At 36.5% G+C, this 26,093-nt stretch overlaps 1 protein-coding gene across 1 annotated transcript in view; it reads right to left on the bottom strand.

The window, feature by feature from the left end:
- Positions 1-11,329: 11,329 nt before the first annotated feature.
- The window catches only part of NAF1 (nuclear assembly factor 1 ribonucleoprotein), a 43,974-nt gene continuing 29,210 nt past the window's right edge, over positions 11,330-26,093 (bottom strand). Inside the window, exons 5-8 of the mRNA XM_029939297.1 lie at positions 22,756-22,916; positions 19,093-19,144; positions 15,944-16,046; positions 11,330-12,490 (exon numbers count right to left, since the gene is read on the bottom strand). Of these exons, the coding sequence (XP_029795157.1) occupies positions 12,027-12,490; positions 15,944-16,046; positions 19,093-19,144; positions 22,756-22,916 (780 nt within the window). The 3' untranslated portion in view covers positions 11,330-12,026. The remainder of the gene's footprint in view (positions 12,491-15,943; positions 16,047-19,092; positions 19,145-22,755; positions 22,917-26,093) is intronic.

Raw genomic sequence — 26,093 nt, 5'->3', positions numbered from 1 at the left:
TAACCCCATAGTCACCAAACAAGACCCTGAACTCGCTCTGTAATTGGTTAATTTCAAAGATACCATAATGTTGTAATTGGGTCCCGCCAAAAGTAACGAACACCCTGGACAAGATGTATGGTTAGAGCTGCTGCCAGTACCATTGCACCATTATGATTGGGCCACTCTACCTATGTCACAATTTCTTGTAACTCCCCCTTCCCAAACCCCATAAAAATCCCTGCTTAGCCCTTATTCAGGCCTCTCAGCGCGGATCCACTGCGTTGGTGAAGGCTGTGAGACCGAACTTAGGCCCCCAAGCCTAAGCCGTAATAAAACTGCCCTTTGCTTTTACACGCGTTCCTCAGTCTCCCTGGCGGTTTCTGGTTTTGGGGTGATATTAAAATCTCGGGCATTACTATATAATCTTATTGGAAGACCAATATAGAGATCATCCTAAAAAACCCTACAGTAAATTGATCACTGTCTTTCTTTTTAAATGATTATTTATTTGAGAGAGCTAAATAGCTCATGAGTGGGGGTGGGGGAGAGGCAGAGAGAGAGAGAGAGAGAGAGAGAGCGAGAGCGAGCGAGAGAGAGAGACCCAAGCAAGCTCTGTGCTGACAGCAGGGCTTGATCTCACGAACTGTAAGGTCATGACCCGAGCTGAAATCAAGAGTTGGACTCTTAAAAGACTGGGTCACCTGGGAGTCCTGTAAATTTATCATTCTTAACAAAGAATTTGATAGCCATATTTCAATATCATCTAAAGTCTGAGTGTTAAGCATATTTTATTATCCTGAGAAAAAAGATCATTAATTTTGCTGACAAAATGCTGTAATTTCCATATTAGTATTGATAGGGTATGATCAAAACCAGCTCCAAAAACAAGTGAAATCATTTTCTATTGATCATTCTCAGTTGTTTTTGAGTCACATCTGTCCTGAAAATCTTTGCAAAATAGATTTCTCATATCCTGAGAAATACTTTCAAGGTATTAAATTAAAAAAATTATCACTAATGCTTGTGGAGTTCAGCTGGAATCCACAAACCCCTGTATTCTAGAAACACAAAGGAGAATCCCACAGGTTATGAAACAGCCAGAAGCATTTTGTCAATGTTGCAATTAGCGTCTCTTGAAGACCCTTTGTGTGCTAAGAGTGCAGATAGATGTGATCAAACAGTGTAGGTGGGCAAGAACTATACCCCCATCCCAACTATACTCCCATCCGGGAGATACAATCAGTTACAATAAAATGTCCTGATGTTAAGACAATGTAAGTAGAGTACTCTATGAAAACTAAGTCTATTTTTACATTTCCTGTTGTAGTAACAAAAAGGAAACTTTTTAATGAGCATTTTGAAATGGGTAATGCTGCTTGACCACACTAGGAACAGCCTGTAAGTGCCCACCTAGTTCAGAGAGCTATATATAAAACTATCTAGATATATTATTTGACTAAAAAATTTATGAAAACTAAAAAAGTGTATCAACCAGCATGACTGAATACACATTTTCATGAGCAATCTGTATTTTCCGTTTCTGTAACAAAAATAAATTATACAGTTATCAGAGATTATAATACATATATCATTATATATTTTTTTATTTAATAATTTTCTTTCTTCAGATATTACTTTAAAAACAAGATGAAAGGCGAAGACTTTCTCTCCCAAGAAAAATGTACTGGTTTTTAGCCAGTCCAAGAACACTGGGGAGCAAACCTCAAGTAAGAACCATGAAGTCTACACTAGAGAACAGTAGTTTCCTAACCTAATATAAAATATTTTAATAGTTTTTTTGTGCCCCATGATGTCCTGATAGCTGGTCTTCTTAGCAAGACTAGAGAGATCTCTGAGAAATGTGTAATACCATAAATTTCTTCCAGTTGTCATTTATTACAGTATTTCCCTAAATGTGTTCTGGAAAGTAATGGGACCGATCTATGTTCTATGAAGAAAAATAAATATGAGAAAGAATGTATTTTATAGTCCACATATTACGTTGAACCATTTGAAATTTCTCTTGTGTAGGGAATTTCATATGGTTCAAACTAACTGTATTTGAATGTGTTAATAAAGTTAATGCCTAGATACTCCTTTCTGCCCTTAAATATTTTTCTGCTCATAACTTGCTAAACAGAATTCATTTTGAGCTCATGTTGTTGCCATTAAGTATACTAGCAATTATACCTGGTCAAAAACCAAACCGACACTAAGGAAAATTAATTATCTGCTTTGAATGAACCAGCTACTCCCACAGCTTGCATAACCGAGCTTGACAGTCCCAAATCCTATTTAAGATGAAACACTGCATGACGCCTAGTCAAACAAGTATTTGCAAGAGTAGTGAGATGGAGGGAGAGAGCAAATGCTTTCCCAGCACTCCTGTATGTCATGGAAGCAAACGATCAACTGTTTACAAAGCTGTAATAACAGGTTCCGCAGCGCGTAGTGGCTATTGATACTGAGAACATTTGAGAAGTTCATCTCTACCATCCAAACATCACAGACCACCATCATCTGTTTATCACATTTTAATAGGGATTGTATGTAATAGATTCTATTCTTTTGTATTTGTTATTTGTGATTTGTTACTAGTTGGGTCATATCTCTTGTTAGAAACAATGTTTATAGCCCATATAGCCTCAATATAAATACAAGGCTTTTGCTACATAAGGTCGGTTTGTTCTTTTTTTTTTTTATGTTTTTAATGTTTATTTTTGAGGAAGGGGGAGGGAGAGACAGAGTACAAGCAGGGGAGAGGCAGAGAGAGGGGGACAGAGGATCTGACACAGGCTCTGTGCTGACAGAAGAGAGCCCAATGTGGGGCTCAAACTCATGAACTACGAGATAATGACCTGAAGCAAGGCTGGATACTTAACAGACTGAGCCACCCAAGCGCCCCAAGGTCAGTTTGTTCCATTTGAGGGATGGTGTAACACAACCAACTACAAAAACTAAAGGAATATTTATTCCAATTTTAGCAACCTTATAAGTAGAAACAAAAGGAACTAAACTATAATATGCATAATAATCAGGCTTTTTTGTGCTAGCCTTCAAATATACATATATACACATATAAGTATGTATTAAAAAGTGTGTATATATATTGAATGTGCATAAGAATTTTTTATATTTTTATCCATTGGCTATTTTCATTATTTTACCATTTGATACACAAATTTGTCCCTTGTTTCCAGGACACTAGTGACTGCACACATCTAACCAATCCACCAATGATAACAATTTAGGTAGAGAGTGCTCACAGAGTCAAAAATGAGATGCAATTTCATTGCCGCAAGTAGCTCAAAACAAGTACTTTTGTCTGATAGGAGATATTAAGAAAATTCTTCTCAACTTTAATTTCAGGCATGCTATGGTAATTGTTGCTTCCTTGGTTTTCCAGAACATAATTGCTACGTAAATTTAGGATTAGATGAGACCTCAGAGTGAGAAGTGGAAAAGGCTTTTGGAATTCTGGCAATTTATCTGCAGAAAAAGATACAAGTGTGTGTGTGTGTGTGTGTGTGTGTGTGTGTGTGTATTTAAACCTAAATGTATTAAATCATAAATATCTGGCTTGCATTCTATTAAAATACCTTCTTTTTAGCATTATACTTCAGAACTTATTATCACTGGTATCAAATATGCAATGTCAGAACAAAGGTCTTGTGAATATACTACAATGTGAACACAAATTAATTCATTCTACAAAAATTATCTAGTTTAAATTTGTACATTTCCTTTTTTTAAAGAAGCTAGTGTTTCATAATATACTAATTTATTTTCCTTAGTACTTAATTGTAGGTGTACATGACTATTTATTTTCAAAACTTCTAGATACCTGAACATATGAAGACAGTATCCTAAGTAAAACATTTTCTCAAGCCTGCCTCAAGTACTCTGGCTAAACAGACTGGGAAGGGTGAGTAATCACGTCAAGAATTATTGCTCCTCTCCTGACTGAATTTCCTGACTTGTGTCACCCAGAAGGGAGGGAGGATCGTCTTTTTCTGTAACAAAAAAGATCACTGGACACTGTATAAAAGAACCAGCAGAAAGCATTGAAACCACTTATAACTTTTTGATGTAAATTTCATAAAATTGAATTCAAACACTAACATAATGTTTCAAATAGAACATATAAAAATGATGCATTATGTGTGAGATTCTGTCTCCAAATCATTATGCTTGTCATCTTAAGAAACATTGTCCTTAAAAAATACACTAAGATTTTTAGCTCCTGGGACTTAAAATTGCACTTTATTTATTAGTCTAAAATTACAGTAGACTGGAACTCAGGTTCTACTCATTTCTTATTTATCAAGTGTGCTGGATTTTTTAATGTACTTGGTGTTTACCAACTCTAAGCAAGTAAAAGAAAATGTAGCACGAAAAGTAGTGGGGGTGGAGGGCAGCGAAGAATAAATCAGAATGTGAGTGGGAAGAGGGAAAAAGAAGAGAAAGTATTCTATATTCCTCATTACCCCCAAAACAATGGAGACCTGGGCACACAGGTCCCCTGCATTGCTTATTCTTTTCATCTCCCCTACATCCAATTGGTATTGATAATTAGGTCAATTAATCATTTAGCTACACAAAAGAAATGGCTACATTTTGATAGTTAACAACTTAACTACATGGCTTTCAAGAATGTTCTCTGGTAGGTCCTGAAACTACACATTCTATCCCAGATCTACATCAGTCAGTCTCAACACAGTTCTTTCAGTGCCTATTTCTCTGAAGTAGAGAAGTCATCCAGTTACCACCGTGAACTTCACGATCTTCTTTGTTAAAAAAAAAAAAAAAAGGAAGAGGAGACCGTAATTCATCTTAGGAAAACAAATATATTAGCATAGGCAATCATTCTAATTTCACCATATTTATAACTGCAGACATGCAAAGGCATTATCCACATTCAATTATGTGAATGCCCATATATTATAGAAGGCTAATATAAAGAATTCTCTATTTAAGGTGACAGACTGAGTATAGCTAGCTAACTGAGACCAGCTAGCAGTTTAAGGATCTAGGATCACACAGTTTTAAAAGCACTGGAAGATCAAGGTGGGGATGATCAAAATTCTAGTATTATTTTTTTCTAAATAGAAGACATGATGGGCTTCTGCTCTTAAATTCCAAAGACAGATGTAATCGGCAAAAATGACAGCTCTGAGGGGGCACCTGGGTGGCTCAGTTGGTTAAGACATCTGACTTTTGATTTTGGCTCAGGTCATGATCTCATGGTTCCGGAGTGTGAGCCCCATGTCTGGCTCTGGGCTGCCAGTGCGGAGCCTGTTTGGGATATTCTCTCTCTCTCTCTCTCTCTCTCTCTCTCTCTCTCTCTCTCTCTCTCTCTCTCTCTCTCTCAAAAACAAAACAAAACAAAAACAGCTCTGAGAACTAAGATGTTACAAACACAACTGAAGTAGCCATGATTTTATTTCTCTTTTCTCCTACCAATCTTCCCATCCTCACTTCTCCTCCCAAGAGGGTTCCTTTAAGTTTCAAATGGTCGAATTGGGACTTTATATTTATTTACCCAGAAATCTATACATAAGAAGAATAAACTCTGAAATTAGTCACCCAGTTGTAGCTGTTAAAAATAGTTTCCTGGGGGAATTCTGGGCAAGATGGCAGAGTTGAAGAACACTGGTATCACTCAACCCACTCATGCAACTAGCAACTAGATTAGCATTTCACATCGGTGTAAATAAACCAGAAAATGACCCAAAGACTGGCAGAACAAACTCCACAACTAAGTGCAGAGAAGAGGCCACGTGGAGGAGGGTAGAAGAGTAGAGATGCTGTCAGGAACTTACTGGACTCACAGACTGTCTGCAGGAATGAGGGATACAGTGAGCATGGAGAGGGGAGAGACAGACTCATACCAGGGAACCCAGGAGGGGAAGACAAGTCTCCATAAAATTTGGTTTTGAAAACCAGAAGGGCAAATTTCAGTTCTTACAACCAGTAGAACTTAAACCTGGAATTTTAAAAAATCAATGGGCTCAGCTATAGGAGAACTGGTGGAGAGGAAACGAAGTCCCTGACCTTAAAGAGACAGCACAACAAGCAGCTCATAGAGATAACACATAAAAGAAGTCTCGAAGGCACCCGGGGCACATGGGAAGGAATTCCTGACCAATCTCAGAGCATGTCTCAGAGGTGCAGAAGCTGCTGGCAAACTCCTCAGGAACAAGGGAACTGGCAGGCGCCATTCCCGACCCTCCTTTCCTGTCCCCTACCACTGCCCCAGCGTGTCCTCTAGCATTAACACTCTGCCATCTAAGGGACTCCCTGCCTAACTTCCTAGCACTGTGGTCCTGCTCCCTTGTGCTGTGCTTCTGCCAGTCCACCCTCCAGACGCCCACCTAAGGGTGGTGCAGGGCTCCTCCTGCAAAGGACTAGGGGTGTGCAAATGATTACTAAGACTACTGCCCGGGTGCCCCCATCTCACATTCTGTGCTTTGATGGATCTGCCCTCTCCAGTGAGCTCTTGGCCAGAGCCCATGGCAGTACTACAGGTCTGACAGTATGCCAAAAGCCCTACACTGGTCAGCACCTGGGGTGGGGGGAGCTCCTGCCCTGGGGGGGGGCCAGTCAGAAGGAGGCCCCACAAAGAGCTGGAGGCAGACTACTGATCTGACTGCAGAAAGACCCCGCCCACCAGCAAAAGCTTCTCAGAGGACAACAAAGGGAAAGCCCCTGGTAGTTTGGTGTAACTGCATTTTGGCAAATACCTGGTCTGACTCACCTCAAGCCACCATCACCTCAGACCAGCCCACTAACACCACAGGGAGCTAATCCTACCCACAACGGCAAAGAAAGAAACCCATTTTAGACAATAGGACTGAAGGGAGCAGCAGCTCAGCCACAACTGCAAGGTACACACACCAGATATAGGAGACACCCTTTGAAGCACCAGGTTCTGGTGAACAAGAAACACTGTGTGGCAGGGCACTGCAGGACCTCTTCTTCATAAGGCCATCACTTTCAGCTCTGGAGATACAGTTGTCTTTCCTAACACACAGAAGCAGACACAGAGAGCAGGATAAATAAGGAGACAGAATATAGCTCAAATGAAAGAACAGGATAAATAAGGAGACAGAATATGGCTCAAATGAAAGAACAGGACAAAATCACAGTAAAACACCTAAGCAAAACATAGGTAAGTAACCTGATAGACAATTCAAAATAATAATCATAAAAATACTGACTGGACTTTAATCAAAAGTGGAGGGTATCAGTGAGACCCTTAAAAATGAGATTAAAAAAGAACGAATCAGAGATGCAGAACACAATAAATGAATTAAAAACATTAAATATACGGTAGAGTAGATGAAGCAGAAGAGCAAATCAGTGACGTGAAGCACAGGATAAAGAAATGAAGCTGAGTAGGTGAGAGGAAAAATATATTCAAGATGAGAACAGACTTAGGGAACTCAATGACACCATCACATTTTAATAATATTCGCATTATAGGGATTCCAAAAGAAGAGAAGTTTGAAAACATATTATTTGAAGACACAGTAACTGAAAACTTCCCAAATCTGGGGATGGTAACAGAAATCCAGATCCAAGAGGGACAGAAGGCTCCCTAAAAAAAAAAAAAAAAAAAATCAACCAAACAGGTCTAAGACACATGGCAAAGGTAGTGATAGAGAATTTTTAAAGCAGCAAAAGATGGGGCGCCTGGGTGGCTCAGTCAGTCAAGTGTCCAACTATTTGTTGATCTCAGCTTAGGTCTTGATCTCAAGGCTGTTGAGGAGTTCAAGCTCCGTGTTGGGTTCCATGCGTGGCATGAACCTTTTTTTAAAAATTAAGTTTATTTAATTTTTGAGAGAGACCAAGACAGTGTGAGTTGGGGAGGGGCAGAGAGAAAGGGAGACAGTGGGGCTCAAACCCACCAAACCGTGAGACCATGACCCAAGCCAAAACCAAGAATCAGATGCTTAACAGACTGAGCCACCCAGGAACCCCTGGAGCCTACTTTTAAACAAACAAACAAACAAACAAATATAGCCAAAGAAAAGAAAACAGTTACATACAAGGGAAAACTGATAAGGCTATAAGCTGATTTTTCAGCACAAACTTTGTAGGCCATCAGGGAGTGGCATAATACATGTGAAGTGCTGAAAGGGAAAAGTCTGCAGCTAATAATGTTCTACTCAGCAAGGCTATCAATCAGAATAGAAGGAAAGATAAGAGGTGCACCTGGGTGGCTCAGTTGGTTGAGTGTACAATTTCAGCTCAAGTCATGATCTCTGGATTCACAAGTAAGAGCCCCATATCCAGCTCCATGCTGACAGCTCAGAGACCAGAGCCTGCTCCAGATTCTGTGTCTCCCTCTCTCTCTCTCTGCACCTCCCCCATTCAAGCTCTGTCTCTCAAAAATAAACAAACATTAAAAAGATTTTAAAAAGGCAAGTTTCCCCAAACAAAAATTAAAGGAACTCATGACCAGTAACCAGCCCTACAAAAAATGTCAAAGGGAACTCTTTGAATGGAAAGGCAAGACCATAAGCAAGAATAAGTAAAATAGGAAGCACAAAGGCAGTAAAAATAAGTATTTCTCAAAAAATCAGACTCATAAAATAAAAGGATGTAAAGTTCATATACCTAAAATATGGAGAGTAGTAAAAAAAAATGGGTTCAAACTTAAGTGATCATCAACTTAATATAAAATGCTATATACCTATGTTGTATGCAAATCAAATGGTAACCAAAAATTAAAAAAAAGTTAAGCATAATATAAAAATAAAGGAATGCAAGTATCTCATTAAAGAAAGCTAATTAATTTTGAAGGAAGAGAGCAAGAGAGAAACTGAAAAAAACTACAAAAATAACCATAAAACATGTGACAAAAATGGCAATACATACCTATCAATAATTACTATCATTGTAAATGGACTAAACATGCCAATCAAAAGACAAAGGGAGATGGAATGGTTATTAAAACAAGACCTGTATCTATGCTGCCTATAAGAGATGTATTTCACAGCTCAAGTCACATGTAGATTGAGAGTGAAGGAATGGAGAAGCATTTATCATGCAAAGGAAAGTAAAAATGCAAACCAGGGTAGCAATCCAAAAGAGGTCGCAATTGTAAATATTTATGCACCCAAATACTTAAGGCAATTAATAATAAGCTAATTGATAGTAATAAAATTATAGTAGGGGACTTTAACATCCTACTTACATCAATGGATAGAGCATCCAAGCAGAAAATCAATAAGGAAGCCGTGGTTCTGAATGACACAGGGGGCCAGATGGAGTTAACAGATACATTCACAACATTCCACTCTAAAACAGCAGAATACACATTCAAGTGCACATGGAAAACTCTCCAGAATAGATCACATATGAAGCAACAAAACAACTCTAAGTGAGAACACAAACTGGCATAGTCACGGTAGAAAATATTTTGGAGTTTCCTCAAAATATTAAAAATAGAACTACAATATAATGCAGTAATTGCACTACTGGGTATGTGCTCAAAGAATACGAAAACATGAATTTGAAAGGATATATGCACGTCCACATTTATGGCAGCATTACTTACAATTGCCAAATTATGGAAGCAGCCTAAGTGTCCATCCATAGATAGATGGATAAAGAAAATGTGATATATTTCACATATACACAATGGAATATTAATTAGCCATAAAAAAGAATGAAATTTTGGCATCTGCAAAAACATGGAGTTACACAGAATATAAGGCTAAGTGAAATAATTCAGATAAAGACAAATACCCTATATTTCATTCATATGTGTAATTTAAGAAACAAAACAAAGGGGGGAAGGAGAGAGAGACAAACCAAGAAATGGACTCAAATACAGAGAACAAACGGATGGGTTGTCAGAGGAAAGACAGGTGGGAGGGTGGAAGGAACAGGGGATGGGAATTACAGAATACTCTTACTATGAGCACTGGGTAATGTATAGAATTGCTAAGTCACTATATTGCACACTTGAAACTAATGAAACACCGTACTCTTAACTATCTTGCAATTAAAATTAAAAATGTAATAAAATATTAAAAAATAAATAAGAACATTGGAAAGTAGAAGACACACATAAAATTTCCTACATCTCATCTTAGCTCTACTGAATTGGAATCTAGGGATAAAATCCAAGAATGTGCACTTAAAAAAAATTTTTTTTAACATTCATTTTTGAGAGAGAAAGAGCACAGGCACACACGAGTGGGGGAGGGGCAGTGAGAGAGAAGGAGACAGAGAACCGGAAGCAGGCTCCAGGCTCTGAGCTGTCAGCACAGAGCCCGACGTGGGGCTTGAACCCATGGACGATGAGATCATGACCTGAGCTGAAGTCGGATGCTCAACCAACTTAGCCACCCAGGCGCCCCACAAGAATGTATACTTTTAATAAGCCATCCCAAACTTAGGTGATTATTACATGTGATTTCTAGGCACCCTGATGTTTCAAAATCCCTCATGCGGCAAGTTGGATATTAAGTATTTCAGGTAGCAACTTAATCGAAGGCAGATTCCAAATCGTATCATCCAGTTCTATGTTTCTTCAGAAAATAAATACTTATAATCAATCAGTACTTGAGGTACTGATTGGTTCAAAGACTGTTTTTTATGCCTTGGTGACTTTAATGACTTGTTGATTTACTGTAATGGAAAAACATCTTACTCTTTACATTCTTGTAGAGAAATTCTTTTTTTAGTGCTTCCAGATATAATCTTGATTAATTTTATCAACGTCCTATCAACCAGAAAAAAGACTGCCATAATCTATGATGGTTAACTCTTAAAGAAGCTACAAACACATTTCAAAACAGAATAATGAAGTACGACGCGGGACAAAGTCAATGTACACCAAAGCCAGGGCTTCTCAGGCGGCCCCGGGACCTCGCAGAGTCTCCTCAGCCTACAGGGATGGTAAGCGGGACCTGGTTGCAACCAGAGTCCGTGGGGTTGTGATGAATGGTCCTGATTACCCGGTGTGCATACAAACATTATTTTCTAAGAGTTTCAAGGAATAAAAGGTTGGGAAGCAACAATTTAGTAAAAGTGCTGTGAGAATCAGTGTAACTAGGTTCAACTCCTTGCCATCCCAGTGAGTAATCTTCATTAAAACTTGCAACCCTTAGGTTCGTCCTTATTTGTTAAATGAGGACTAAACTACTTCCAAGGCCTCTTCTATTCCTAAAATTCCGTAATTTTCCTTGCGTTTACATTTCATCATGTGAAAGAATACTCAGGAGTATTTTAATTAAAAGCTCTAAATTCAGTCATTCCATAAATACTTACTAAGCACCTAATCTGCGGCAGGCATGTGAGATTCTGAGGAACAGAGACAGAAGACGTGTTCTAATATGGGGTTACATATGTTTTATTGTGAACACGTAACATACTTTACCATGAACAGTCCTTCTGTCCCTTCAGTAAAAACTACTGAATAATGCCTAATGGAAATCTGCACAGGTAATGAGAAGTTTGCCTGTGCATAGTTAATGAATGTTAACTTTAATTACAGTCAGAACTTCTACCAATATTGAAGGCTTTCCTTCTCTGTGCCCTCACTTGAAAAAAAAAATTAGGACATTTAAAGTTACTGGTAAATTGCATTTACAATTAAAGTCAATTTTCAAAGTATACATTTGTAAAAAATAGTTTATTTTAAAGACTCTCAATAGGATTTCAACATCTTATTTTCAGATATACCAAGAAGACAATCGATATGTTCAATATACTTTAACCCATGATGAAAGTTGCTCCAGATCTATTATTAGATCTAATCCACACTGTTTAACTGAGCAGGAATAGGGAAAGCATGGATTCATAGTTTTAATTAAATATTACATAATTGGATATTCACCTCCACAAAAGTGAAATTTTCATGATACAGTTTCACAAAGGTTACAAATATATGTCAACTTACAACTGAAGGAATCAAGTTAGTATTTTACAGTGTTAAAAATCTAGCTCCGTAATTGCTTTCTTTTTAAAAAAAAAAAAACCCTTTCCGTATAAAAAGTCCACATTTCTCCAAAAATGTATACATTCAGCTAGTAGTAAGATCCAAACTGAGAAGAATTATTATCTCCAGGAGAAGGGGGTGGAGGCAGGGGGGGAGGCGGTGGGGGTATGGAGTACGGTAAGGGAATTAATGGATGAGGTGCCATGTTTGGTGCAGCCCAACCCAGGTTTACAGATGCAGGCGGTGGAGGCGGTGGGAGTGGTGGCAAAGGAGGAGGGAGTGAAAAATTATGCATGTCAAACACCGGAGGAGGGAAGGGATACTGTGGCATGACAGGATTATCTGGTCTCTGAGGTGGGAATCCTGACGTCTCCTGAAACACCATCTGGTCTGAGTTATAAAACTGTGGAGATGGAGGCCTGCCATGGCAGGGTCGAGGATATCTACCCCGGGAAAATCCTCGTGTGAATTCTCTGTTGCGATATCCTTTCAAATGCTCTGAAGCAGGGCTATGCGCATTCCAATTCTGATGTACTTCTGAGAAACTTTCACCTATGCATGAGGAAGAAGGCATAAAAACAAAATTAAAATTAATTTTAATACATCAAAAAACACAGGATACAATTTCAATAAAGCCTTTTCTTAACTTCCAGTATATCTTATGGTACCTAAAAATGGGTAAGGATTAAAATTATATATTTTAAATGAATCCCAAAGGCCAGAGGATCGAGAAGAGCAATAGATGTTTTCTAAGAAACGATGGAAGACAGATGGAAGTGGCACAGTATTTCCAAGTGCTGAAAGAAAGCTCAATGTAGAATTCGACAGAATCAAAAAATCCTCGGGGAAAAAGGGAAACCAGAGACCTTCTACAATAAAGAAAAACTAATTTTATCTCCAGGAGGCCTATCCTGATAGAATGACTAAAGCAACTTTTGTAAACAGAAACAATAAATAAAACTTGAAACATGCGGAAGGAGGAAAGAACACAATAAAAACATGAATGAATATAATAAAATGTCCCTCTCTGGGTTTTCTAAATTATGTTTGATGGTTGAAGCAAATACTGTAATTGTTATTGTGATTCTAATTGTATATATACACACATATATATGAAATTTATATTATAAACTAGAGAAAAATAAAAGAACATAAAGAGGAAAGCTTTCTACACTGCACACAAACTGGTAAAACACTCACACCAGTAGACTCTGATAAGTAATGTACACACAATTTAATCCCTACAGCAACCACTGAAACAGTTACACAAACATTCAAAAACACTACAGACAATTCAAAATGGAATTCAAAAAAAAAATTACAGTACCCACAGGCAGGCAGAAAAATAAAACAAAGAATAAACAGAAAAGGGCAGACTTAAGCCCTAACATATCAATAATTACATTAAACACGAATGATCTAAATACATCAATTAAAACAGAGGCAATGATGGGCACAGTGGACTAAAAACATAAATACAAGTCTACAAGAAACTCACTTCAAAGGATAAAGTTAGGTTGAAAGTAAAAGGAAAAAAAAAGATATGACATGCAAACAATCAAAAAAAAGGAGTAGCTACATGAATATCAGAAAAAGTAGGTTTCAGAACAAAGAAAATCACCAGAAAAAAGGAGACAAGTGAATTCAACAATATATGTAAAGAAGTATACACCATGACCACCTCTGCTGGCTTACTCGAGGGGGCAAAGGCTGGCTCAATATTCTCAAGTCGGTGTAATCTATTTCATTAACAGACTGATGACAAAAAATCCTATCATCCTATCAATGCAGAAAAAGTACTGTCAAGTTTAATACTCCTCAGTCATAATTTTCTCAAAACCTCCAAAAAACCAGAATAGATGGAAACTTGACTTGATAAAAAGTTGTTGTCCTTGAAAATCCTATATCTAATATTATACTTAATGATGAAAGACAATGTTCTCTTTTATAATCAAAAGCAAGGCACATTGATTCAACACAGTTCCAGAGGCTAGAGCTAGTAAGAAAGGAAGACCCAAAAAAAAAAAAAAAAAAAAGACAAAAAACACAAACCTACTGTTTAAACAACATAAAAGGAATACTGCTGTCCCTATCTGCAAGTGACATCATTGGCTAAGTAGAAAATCTCAAACAAAAAACTCCTAGAACTAGTGAGTTCTGCAAGGTCACAAGATAGAAGCTTAAACATACAAACGTTAATTTTATTTCTACACTCTAGCAACAAACACATGGACATTGGCATTAACAATGCAAAACCATTTACAATGAGATGAAAATGAAATATTTAGGTGAATAGTAACAAAGTCCAGGATTTATATTCTAAACACTACAAAATTCTGCTGGAAAAAAAAAACAAAGAAGATCTATATTCACTGAAATGTATACCCTGTTTGTGCAATGGAAGCCTCAATATAGTTAAGATATTAATTATTTCCAAACCAACAGACAAGTTTAAAACAATTCCCATCAAAATCCCAACAATACTTTTTGTCAATATAGAGATTATTATAAAACATATATGGAAAAGCAAAGCAACCAGAATACCTGAAATAACAGAAAACTGTTACAAGAAAAAATAGAGGAGAAAAATCTATTGGAATGTAAGTTTGGGCAAGAAATTCCTCAGAATCCACAAAAGAAAACCAGTAATATACTGGGGCTTTGTCGAAATTAAACATTTTCCTTCTGCCCATGTCTCTCTTGAGCGGATAAAAACACAAGCTACAGGCTGGAACCAATTATGTACATACTCTCATAACTCAAGAGTAAAAAAATGCAGAAATACAGTTATAAAATGGGCAAAAGGCATGAGCAAATACATCACTGAAGAAGATATATAGATAGCAAATAAGGACACAGACAGATGTTTAAAATCCTTAGCCATTAGAAAAATGCACGTTAAAATCACAATTAGATTATCAGTACACACCTATCAGAATGGCTAAATAAAAAATGGTCGATTTTAAAACCAAATGTTGGTGAGAGTGCAGCAAAACAGAGTCATTTATACACTGGTAATGGGACTCCAACTACCATACAATCCAGCAACTGTACTCGTAGATATTTATCCCAGAGAAATGAAAAGTTGTGTTCACACACAAACCCGTACACAAATATATAAAACACCTTTATTCCTAGAACTAAAAATTAACAAGCCAGATGTCTTTCAATGCATGACAGGTAACAACCCGTAGTATACTTACCCATGGAATACTACTTTGAAGGGGAAAGAAACAAGTATGACAAATAAAACAATCTGGATGAATCTCTGGGAAATCATGCTCAGTGACAAAAACCGGTCCCTAAAGGTAGCATATCGTATGGCTCCATTTATAAACCGTTCTTGACATGACAAAATATATTACAGAAATGAAGAAAAGACTGCCAAGAGTTAAGAAGGTGGGAGGGAGGGAAGTGGGAGTGACTATACAAAGGCAACATGAGGGATATTTTTCTGTGATGGAAATATTCCGAGTCTTGGCTATACCAATGTCAATATCGTGGAGGCTGTGATACTGTACTACTGTATAGTGTTACAAGATGTTACCATGTCAGGAAACTGTAACAGGCATGCCAGAAATCTCTATTATTTCTTCCAAACTGCATGTAAACGTATAAAAAGTTTAGTTTTAAAAAAGAAAATAGGAAAGGTATAATAAAAGGAAATGCATGTTAAAAAATAAAACACCCTGATTTAGATATTAAGTGCTTTATCATTTAATTCTAAACATGGAAGCAAAGAGTCTCCTTAAGAAAACTAATGCCTGTACACACAACTGACTAACAGGCTTTTATATCTTTCCCTTACGTCCTCACACTTGAAAAACTAATGCTGAATACTCCTCATGGCTCTCTTCCCTCACATTTCATGCCATGCGATGCCTCCAATGTTAGATGGATGCCAAGAGATTAGAAGAGAATTCAGAGGTTTCTTTCAGTTTTATTAGTGATGAACTTATATAATGTAAATGAAGATTAAGATCAATATATATTGCATTTACTCACCTGATTCATTAGATTCAGACTTGAATTTTTTCCGGCCTTGAATCTGAGACTTTTTCCTCTGTTTGGCTTCTTTTTCCTTTTCATCATCACTGAAATCTAAGGCCTTGCAGAGGAAAATACATAGATTATGTCATATGGATTTACCAATTCACTGGTACACACTTGGAAATGAGAAGAAGCCTATTATTATTTAACACTGACACTAAATAATAATAATAAAAGATGTTACTCTTTTTGATACTTAATATTTTCTAGTACTGAGTTAATTCTTAATTAACACAGGCCAGAGTACTCAAGGCTTTTTTCTAGAAAGTTTCAGATAGGTAACTTTTTTCCTGTCGATTGGTAACTTTACGATGCCAATCTTTAACAACCTTCAGATATGGGTATTCCTTAGTTAGAAGGCTGACCTCAAGCTTAAGAGTCAATATTCATCATAGTGCCAGGCATCAAGCAATGCTAAAGAGAAGGGACAGTTACAAATAAGCAAATAAAATAAATGATCACATCTAATATAAAAAATATTCACAAACTTATATATACCCATTATATGCCAGGCATTGTTCTAAATACTTTATAGGTATTAATAATCTTAGTTAATAATCTACTGTCAGGTATATTAAGGGCTGTAAATAAATAATAAGGCAAAATAAGGTCAGAGAAAATCACTGCGGATCCTATTTAGGTTGGACTGCAGGGAAAGGCTTATTAGATAAGGAGATACATGATGCTCCAACTTCCAAGAGGAAATCATTTTAAACTACAAATGGGAAGTCAGTCTTATTTACAAGAGTAAATAAGAATTGAGATTCACTGTTAAAGCCCAAATACCAAGGCTTAAAAGTTATATATAGTATGGCTTCAGAGAATGATTTTGTTATTCTATTGATATCAGAAAAAGATATGTTTCACATATATATATAAACATATATATAAAAAATAACAGACAGGCTCACTGTGTATGCATTTATATACATTAAGAGAAATAAAATGTATGTGAAAGTCTTTTTATGAGACTTTCAGTGTAGCCTTGCTGGAATATATTCAAGATCAAATTTTCCAAGAACCAAGGGCCCATACACCTCAGAATCAGTAATTAAATTAAAAAATATAACTAACGTTAGTACCTTCAAATACATGACATTTTATTGCTGATCTCAAAGTGCTAAGATTTTTAAGCTCATTTAAATCTGGTATCTGCTCAACACTAGAAAAGTATTGAGATCAGATGGAAAACATTGTTCTCCCTGAAGCTGTTCAAATGAGTTCAAAAAGCCAATGAAAAAGCGCTATGACAGTGCTGTGGGAGTACGGGGCTGAAGAAAGAGAAAAAAAGAAAAGGGCCAGGGAGATCTTGGTTATGAAATTCAAGATAAATCTCTAATAAGTTAGCAGTAAAAATAAAGGAGAAATTTCAAGGTGATTGTGAGAATATGTGCAAAGGCATGGGTATATCTGAGACACGAAACTGGTTCTAGAACGCAAAGTGAAAGCTTCTTATATAGTGAAATATGTATCATATCCAGACGATGACACTGGAGAATAAAGAACCTTATGACCAGTCACTGGGTATGTCCTAAGAGTAGCGGGATGTGGGGGTAGGATTAAAGGATTTTAATTGACACTGGTTTATTTTGGAGACTGCTTTGACAATAATTTTGCTATCATCTCCTAGTCAGGAAAAAAATTCACATGTTTCTGGTATACATAGTAACTTAAATTTAGTCAAATCCCTTAATTCAACTACAAACTACATATTCATGTATTAGAAATGAATATGGAAATGAAGAACATACAATCTATGATTAATGTCAGGCAATAACTCTATACTACAAAATTTCATCATAATAAACTTTAAATCTCAAGAAGTTTTCTCTTATCACAGAAATAAGGGACAGTCAACTACCTAAAAACAAACAAACCCAAAACACCCCATGAAGTACACTGGGATTTCATTTTAAAATTAACCTGATCATGCCAATTTTATAAACAGTTAACATTACCATAATTAGCATGTTCAAAGCTTAGGTCTGAAACAACAGGATGTATTAGAGTATTTGCATTTCATAAGAAATATGTTTAAGACCTTTGTGAATTTTCTCAAATACTTTAAAAACATACAATTTCAGTAGGAAGATACCCTCAAAATAACCAAGAACACTAAGTAAAACTTCAGAGCCTTAATGGAAATCACATGTATACCTAACATAAAATAGAAAACATAATTCCATGGTAATGTGGATATTAAACTAGGATCACTCACTGGTTAAGTGACTCTCTAAGGGAGCATCATCTGATTCATGCCTCAGCAAAATTAGAAGCTAGCATGAATTTTCAGCACTGCCTAAAAACATCTAAAATTAACAGTTAAATCTACAAATACCAAGAATTTATAATACTGAGAAACTTCAACAGAATTAGCATTTAAAAATTCTCATTTATATTTTTTCTTTACATTGCATAAATTCATACTATTTTCAAGAACTATATATACTCATTGCTTTAATATTTGTTTTTAATTAAAAAAAATTTTGCTTACCCATCTCCATGGAAAGTTAAATGCTCATTATTCCTCCTGACTATTCCACATCTCTAGAAAAATTGTCAAGCTGCTTTTGGACAGAAAACTAATTTCACTGACATGGATTCAAGAAAGAAAATCAAGAGTTCTCTTTTTAGGAAGGTAATTACATGAAAAATGAAGAGGTAAGTAGATTCTAATGATTTTTTTAAAGTTTATTTATTTATTTTGAGAGAGAGAGAGAGAGGAAGAGAGGGAAGAGAGGGAGAGGGAGGGAGGGAGAGAGAGAGACCATGAGCAGGGGAGGGACGGAGAGGGCGAGAGAACCCCAAGCAGGATCCTCATTGGACACAGGGCTCAAACCCACAAACCATGAGATCTTGACCTGAGCCAAAACCAAGAGTCAGGTGCTGAACCAACTGAGCCACCCAGGTGCCCTATTCTAATGATTTTGCACCTCCAAAAGAAGGGCAGCTTATTAAAATACACCATTAATAAATATCTTCATGTCCCACATGTTTAAATTTACTAAATTAAAGAATAAAAATTTTTAAATGACAATTATGAATTCATAAAATCAAGTCCTGCTTTACTTCCTAAAATGCTATGTATAGAGACTTATACTTACTTCTGGTGGTGGTTCCTGATCATTCTTCCATGACGCATCTGATCCCCTATCCCTAGAAAGAGAAAATAGAAAGTCCAAAGAAAACGAGAGGTACTTAAGATTCTGCTATGTGTTTATCAGTTAATGGTATAGAAAATAAGTAAGTAGAAGACCTTAATTTTGTAATATACATGAAAATCAGAGCAAAAAATAAAGGACCCTGAGCATATTCTTCCCTTGTTTCAGGAGATGTGGGAAGCTCATAAGGAAAACACAAGATCTGGACACATAAATATTAGAACGAGGGAACCAGAATGAGATGCCAAGGCTGTGTGTGGTGTGCAGAGGAGAGTGGTTTTGCAGTTCATAAGCATCTCCAGAGGCAATGACTTTGACTGCTGACACTTGAGCTTGTTCATAAAGCTCACTTCAACAAATGCTTAATCTCCACCACCTACAGGTCAGACACTGTTCCCGTGCTAAGGATATGAAATGACTGGGAGGCATCCTCTTATTTAAGATTTTAAAGGTTTAGTGGCAGGGATTACAACATAACAGTCTTCCTCTTTTTACCTGAAGGATATCGACGATACTTCATGAGTAACCAAACCTTATTCCAACAGTGTTTTTCAAAGCAGAGGGCAGAAAAAAGCTCTCTCATTTGGTAAGGAGAAAGAATTCTGAAGAGTCTGAAGGACAGTTTTATCACAAGCATGAACTATTTTTAGTGTAAGGTTTTCTACTCTACAACCAACAGAAGTACATATGTTATTAAGTAGGATGAGGATTTCTAAAAGCTCATCTTTGTCTTTTTAATCTTTTTGATTTCTAAAGTTTGACAATATCTTGTTACTCAGTTACATTAAAATATTACAACACTTCAGGAGATGTCCTCACTGCTTTAGATTAAATCCCAAAAATAAATGAGGTTCTCAGTTATTAACTCATTAAAATCATTACTACATTAATCCACAATCCATAAAAATCAATGTACAGATGTCAATGGGCTAGCGGAATATGAAAATCATGAAGTCTGCTCTTCTGGTCCCAAACTATGACCCTGTCTGTGAGGGCACTATCAATGATTTTTCTACTTACACAAAAGCTATTACTCAATAATTACTAGCTCACACCTGTGCACTTAACATAGTTCCAGTCCCCTTGTAGCATATGTGCCATTTCATGGCTGGAGGCGCCCTTAGCATGAGGCTTAAAGACACAAATGGGCAAAGATTCCCATTAGTACATTTACCACAGAAAATCAAAATCTACGAATGAAGAGATCAAGCAACATGTCAAAAAGCACTTTTAACAAGAAAGTAAGCTTGTGGGAAGCTACAACTGAAATAGCCTTACTAGAGGTGGATAACTAGAGAGGAGATGGACTTCCCGACATCAAAGGCAAAGTGCCCCACTGAGTTCCCATGCAGACACCAAAATACAGTCCAAAATCGAATAATCTGTGTCAGATGGGGCCTCTGGAGGGTGGGCCTAATTTATCAATTCTTTCGCTCATTTTTTCGTTCCTAGACAAAATTGCTATTCTTGCAAATCAAGAACAAAAACTACTTCTATTATTTAAAATCTACTCAGTAAATATCTTCAGAAAATCTTAAGTATCTCTCTTTTAAGCCAAAATATTTTATTAGTTAAAAGTTAAAACTACAGCTGAGGGACCTGTGTGGCTCAGTCGGGTAATCATCTGACTTCAGCTCAGGTCCTGATCTCACAGTTCACAGGCTGGAGCCCCGCATCAAGCTCTGTGCTGACAGCTCAGAGCCTGGAGCCTGCTTCCGATTCTGTGTCTCCCTCCCTCTCTGCTCCTCTCCAGCTCATGCTCGCTCGCTCTCTCTCTCAAAAATAAATTTAAAAAGCACTGAAATTTTTTTTAAAGCTAAAATTATGACATAATTACAGCAACATCCTAATATTTAAAACAGGATAAAATACTATTTAAGACATGATTTTATTTTTAGTGTTTTACTGTTTTATTTTACAGAGAAAGCATGAGTGGGGGAGAGGGACAGAGAATCCCAAGCAGGCTCCACACTCAGCTCAGAGCGTGATACAGGAGGTTGTATCACACGACTCTGGGATCGCGACCAGAGATCCCAAAATTAAAGAGTCAGAATGCTCAACCTACTGAGCCAACCAAGCATCCTTTAAGGAATGATTTTAAAACGTGACTTTACTGTCTATTTAATTCACCTTTCTCTTCAGAAGCTATTTAGAAAAATCAACCTTACCAACCTGAAGAACTCAGGCAAAATGTTTCCCTCAGATAATTGTGTAGATTCTTAAACACGAACTTAATGAATTATCAGGAACAAACTTTGCATCTCTCAAATGACAAATGAAATTCAGAGACTTGATTTAATATGTAAATACTCTGGAGATTTTTGGCCACGCCATCAGAACTAGCTAGTACTTCTGATGCAGCACCAAGGCTGCCTCAAGTTCCCCGTGTATATTCTGCAAAAACCACCTTCCTGCTGCTTCAACATACTTCAATTTCCCATCAGAAGAGAGCTAGACCTAAAAGGGACTCGTGTGTCAAACTGAATGCAAAGTATTTTTGGATGTAGGGTCCCTTCTCCTCCCACAATCTTTTGAAGTGTTTCTTCTTCTCCTAATTTTAGAATATTTTTAAGTGGTTCATATTCATTTAATCTTTCCAAAGCATTCAACTTTCCCCCCCAAAAATCTATTCTACTTGAACTATATGCCACTGATTTGATATAAAAATTAAATTATATAATTATAATAACAAGGTCAATTAATAAAAAATAGCTCTACAGCTAACACCTGGCGACACAAGTAACACATGGAAAATGCACAATTGATGAGTACCATAAACATGCATGATATGTCCATATGCCATAGACATCATTTAGCATCTTACAAAAGACAGAGCAGTAGTTTGTTGGTTGAATCAACCGTTTATCAACTTGATACACAACTTTTCAGGGACACATTTTAGTTGTCTCTTCTAGAAATTTGTAATTTATAAGCAACCTGAAATGTACTCATTTTGGTTTATTTCTTGAGAATTACAAAGTTTTATTAGTTAAGCCTATAATGTACTCCAAACTAAATAATTTACTTAAAATGGAAAAGAATTATTTTTGAGTAGTAATGCTAATACTGAAATAGCATGTATATTAGAAAAATATATAATAGAAAAAATGTGAATTAGAAGTCAGAAACTTTATAAGGTCCAAATGTATTCCTACTAGTTGACTAGGTCATTTGGGTCAAAGATATAAATATCTCTACCTGTAAAGTCTGTTAACAAATTGTACCTTTCAGAGATGTTATTAGGAAAATAAAGATTTTTTTCTTTAAGGTTTATTTGAGAGAGAAAGAGAGAGAGACAGAGACAGAACACGAGCAGGGGAGGGGCAAAGAGAGAGGGAGACACAGAATCTGAAGCAGGCTCTAGGGTCTGAGCTAGCTGTCAGCACAGAGCCTGATATGGGGATCGAATCCATGAGCGAGACCATGACCTGAGCTGAAGTTGGATGCTCAACCGACTGAGCCACCCAGGCACCCCTGTTATTAGGAAAATAAATGAACCATTTGGAAGACAGATATTTAACAATAAGAAATGACCTTCACTAAAAATTATTCCTAAAATATAAACACCAGATAGGCATACAACTAGCACATCAATAACATACTTACTGTTTAAGTTTTTCTGTGAATATGTACTGGGTGAAGTCTTTCATTGAAGGAGCAAAATACATAGTGTCCTTTATTTTAATACCTTTACTCTCAATGTGGTCTGAAGAATTAAACCGTAACACATAAAATGGATGTGCAACAGGTCCAAATATCTCAAATATCTGTAAAATAGGAGAAACATAAAGACCTCCTTTAATATGTAAAAAAATAACTCAAAAAGTTAGTAATAGTTTTAAAAACTGATAATTGTTATAGTAAGGTAATGTTGTCATGTCAGAAAAGTTATATTTCTATTTAAGCCATTTTTGCGTACTCAGTCTTCGTATTTTGATTATAAGTGCATCAACTCAGTCCAGATTTCCTTTTTGTGAATTTAAAACGAGTGTACCAAGTTCGTTATAAATTATGAATTTTTTTATTATTTCTCATTAAAGTATGAAGAAAATCATTACCCTGGGTAACTTCTGAGAAATAAAATGCTGTCACTTGGACTCTTATGACACAAAACTTAAAAGCTAGCTTCTGCTTTAATGGGTGTTCAATCATTTCTGCTGTTCCCATATCATAGTTAACATTTTCATTAAATTAAACCACAATTGTTTCTAATTCAAAACTTAGAAAAGTAGATTTGAACTCAAAGTTGCTTATCTGCCAAAAGCCAAAGAAGCTCTACAGCCTTTAACTCTTGAAGGAAGTACTTTTAGTACAGACATATTTTATTTCTGAAAATGTTTAAGAATGATAAAGCCTCTAGTTTTCAAGCTCTTCTCAAAAGAAATACCTAAGTTTTTAAAAATAATGTTTCTGGTAATAAATATATGTATGTTATAGAAACTGGACCGTGACCAGTATCAGTGTGGATTTTTATAGTCTTTTTTTCTATTAGTAAATTTTTCTTTTTGAGACCACACTGTAGTTTTGTATACTACTCCCTTTTAAAGCAAAAGGTTGCATTAAGTTTTTCCATGTTCTTCGTAAATGTAACTTTGGTAGCTAGTCATACTCCTTTATAGATCTGGCACAAGAGATTTATCTTGTCTTACAAAACATTTAGGGAGCTTTCAATTTGCCCAACATAATAAATGATGCCATGATGAGTATCTTTTTATGTAAAGTTATGTACTTTAGATTTCCTGAAAATTCATCGGTAAAAGGCAGAATTATTGGAGCCAATAGTACGATTATTATTAAAACTCTGGATATAATTACAACTTTCAGGGCACCTGGGTAGCTGAGTCAGTTAAGCATCTGACTCTAGATTTTGGTTCAAGCCATGATCTCATGAACCTTAAGATCAAGCTCTGAATCAGCACTAACCATGCAGAACCTGCCTGAGTTTCTCTATCTCCTCTCTTTCTCTCTGCCCCTTCCCCACTCATGCTCTTGTGCTCTTTCAAAATAAATAAACAAACTTAAAATAAATTACTAAATAACTTTCCAAATAGCTTTGACCATTTTAAGCCAACTGCACTGAAAATATGTTTTAGTACATTCTCAGATCTTGATTTTTGATAGTAAATATTCTTATTATAGCCTCTTTAGTATACCATTCAAGGTTTTATTAATTTTCAGTAATGCACCAGCCAGGGCATCAATATTCTGAAGACATGATTACCTTAAAAACAACTAGTAATATTCAATACAATTAAAATGGTAACATATTCTAAAACAACACTAACAGCATAAAAATGTATCTTTTTTTAATTTTAAAAGAAAACAGCAGATTTGCTTTTTTTGAAAAGATCTAGACACAAAGAGTAGACCTCTTCCAACCAGAATTGCAAAGGACAGAATAGATATCCTGGAACATAACTCTTACTGGCTCACATTACATAAAGTGATGGATTGTCTTGTGACTATTTTAAAGTCTTAACAATTCTTTTTTTTTTTTTTTTTTTTTTTTCTACTATTGAGACAGAAACAGAGCATGACTGGGGGAAAGGCAGAGACAGAGGGAGACACAGAATCTGAAGCAGGTTCCAGGCTCCGAGCTGTCAGCACAGAGCCTGCTTCATAATCTCTGTCGCCCTCTCTCTGCCCCTCTCCCACTTGCACTCTCCCCCAAATAAATAAATATTAAAAAAAATTTTTAAGTCTTAATCTTTTTTAACTCCTTTGATAAATATAGATAGATTTGATTTTTTAAAGTTTGGATTGGGATAAAAAATGTTTTTGAAAATTTTCCTATAAAAATACAATAATCATTGCTCGTGGCCTGGTACATGAAGCTGTTTCCCAAGGATTGGTTCCCTGGATAAATAATTCCATTTCCTAACTGAGAAATGGTTTCACTAGAGCACTGCCTTAACAGTGTCAGGTACAGAGACTAGTGTGAACTAAAATTTAAGTAACATTCAAAATTCTTGAATAAAATCAAAGCATTCTTAGTTCACTATTATAAGATCTTGAGCCACACCTATGAGAAAGTTATTATGAAGTTTTAAGTAAAACAACACCACAGGAAGCTCCATTCGTGAATCCATATATGTATGGCTTACACCAAAATTGAGAGGTACGTATGCTCCTACCTTGAATAGCCACAGGAACACTTAACTGAGTTCACGTAAGCAATTTAGCTAATCCAGAGTCACAGTGGTGAAAAAAGAAGGATTTGAATATATTTTAAACGACTATCAGCTTCAAAGTATAGATTTTTTAAACTGGCTAATATCTAAAAGCTAAACTGAAGAATGATCTAGACACAGAAGGGCTCAGGCAGCACGCTTCACCTCACAGTGTCACCTGTGCTCAGTCTTCCGACCTGCCTTTGAGGGTTCTGCAGGAATCCCAACTTCAGGTACAAGGAAAGGAATGGCTGGGACAACGGTGTGAGAAACGATGATAATGATGTCTAAGACACTGACGTTGGGGAAGGCAAAAAGCTTTCTTTGTACTCTAAACAGCACATATTCCATAGAAATACTCACAAAATTTTAATCCTACTAATGTTTTATACTTGTTCTGCCATTTGAGAGGTAGTTATCAGTGTCTTTCCACTTGGCACTAGCTTATGATACTTACTATCTCTTATTTAAAAGCAGTATCTTTCTACTAGAAGCCCTCAAAGGACTCCTGTCACACACGGGGGTCACAAACACACACCACCACATTACACAGATCCAGCATAGGACAAGCAGAGAAAAGTACATTCATTCCCCCAAATTCTCATTCTACAGCACAGTCCAGGCTTAGATAGTCTGCATGCAGCCTGGCAAAAGTTCTAGTGGCTGAGGGCCAGTATGAGTCAGCTGGCTAAACATGCATCGAGAACACTCCGAGAGAGAGAGAGAGAGAGAGAGAGAGAGAGAGAGAGAGAGAGAGAGAGAGAGAGAGAGAGA

Source organism: Suricata suricatta, chromosome 1 (assembly GCF_006229205.1).
Source record: "Suricata suricatta isolate VVHF042 chromosome 1, meerkat_22Aug2017_6uvM2_HiC, whole genome shotgun sequence".
Lineage (NCBI taxonomy): Eukaryota > Metazoa > Chordata > Mammalia > Carnivora > Herpestidae > Suricata > Suricata suricatta.
Note: the sequence above shows the minus strand (reverse complement) of the source record. Positions and strands in the feature narration are given on the sequence as shown.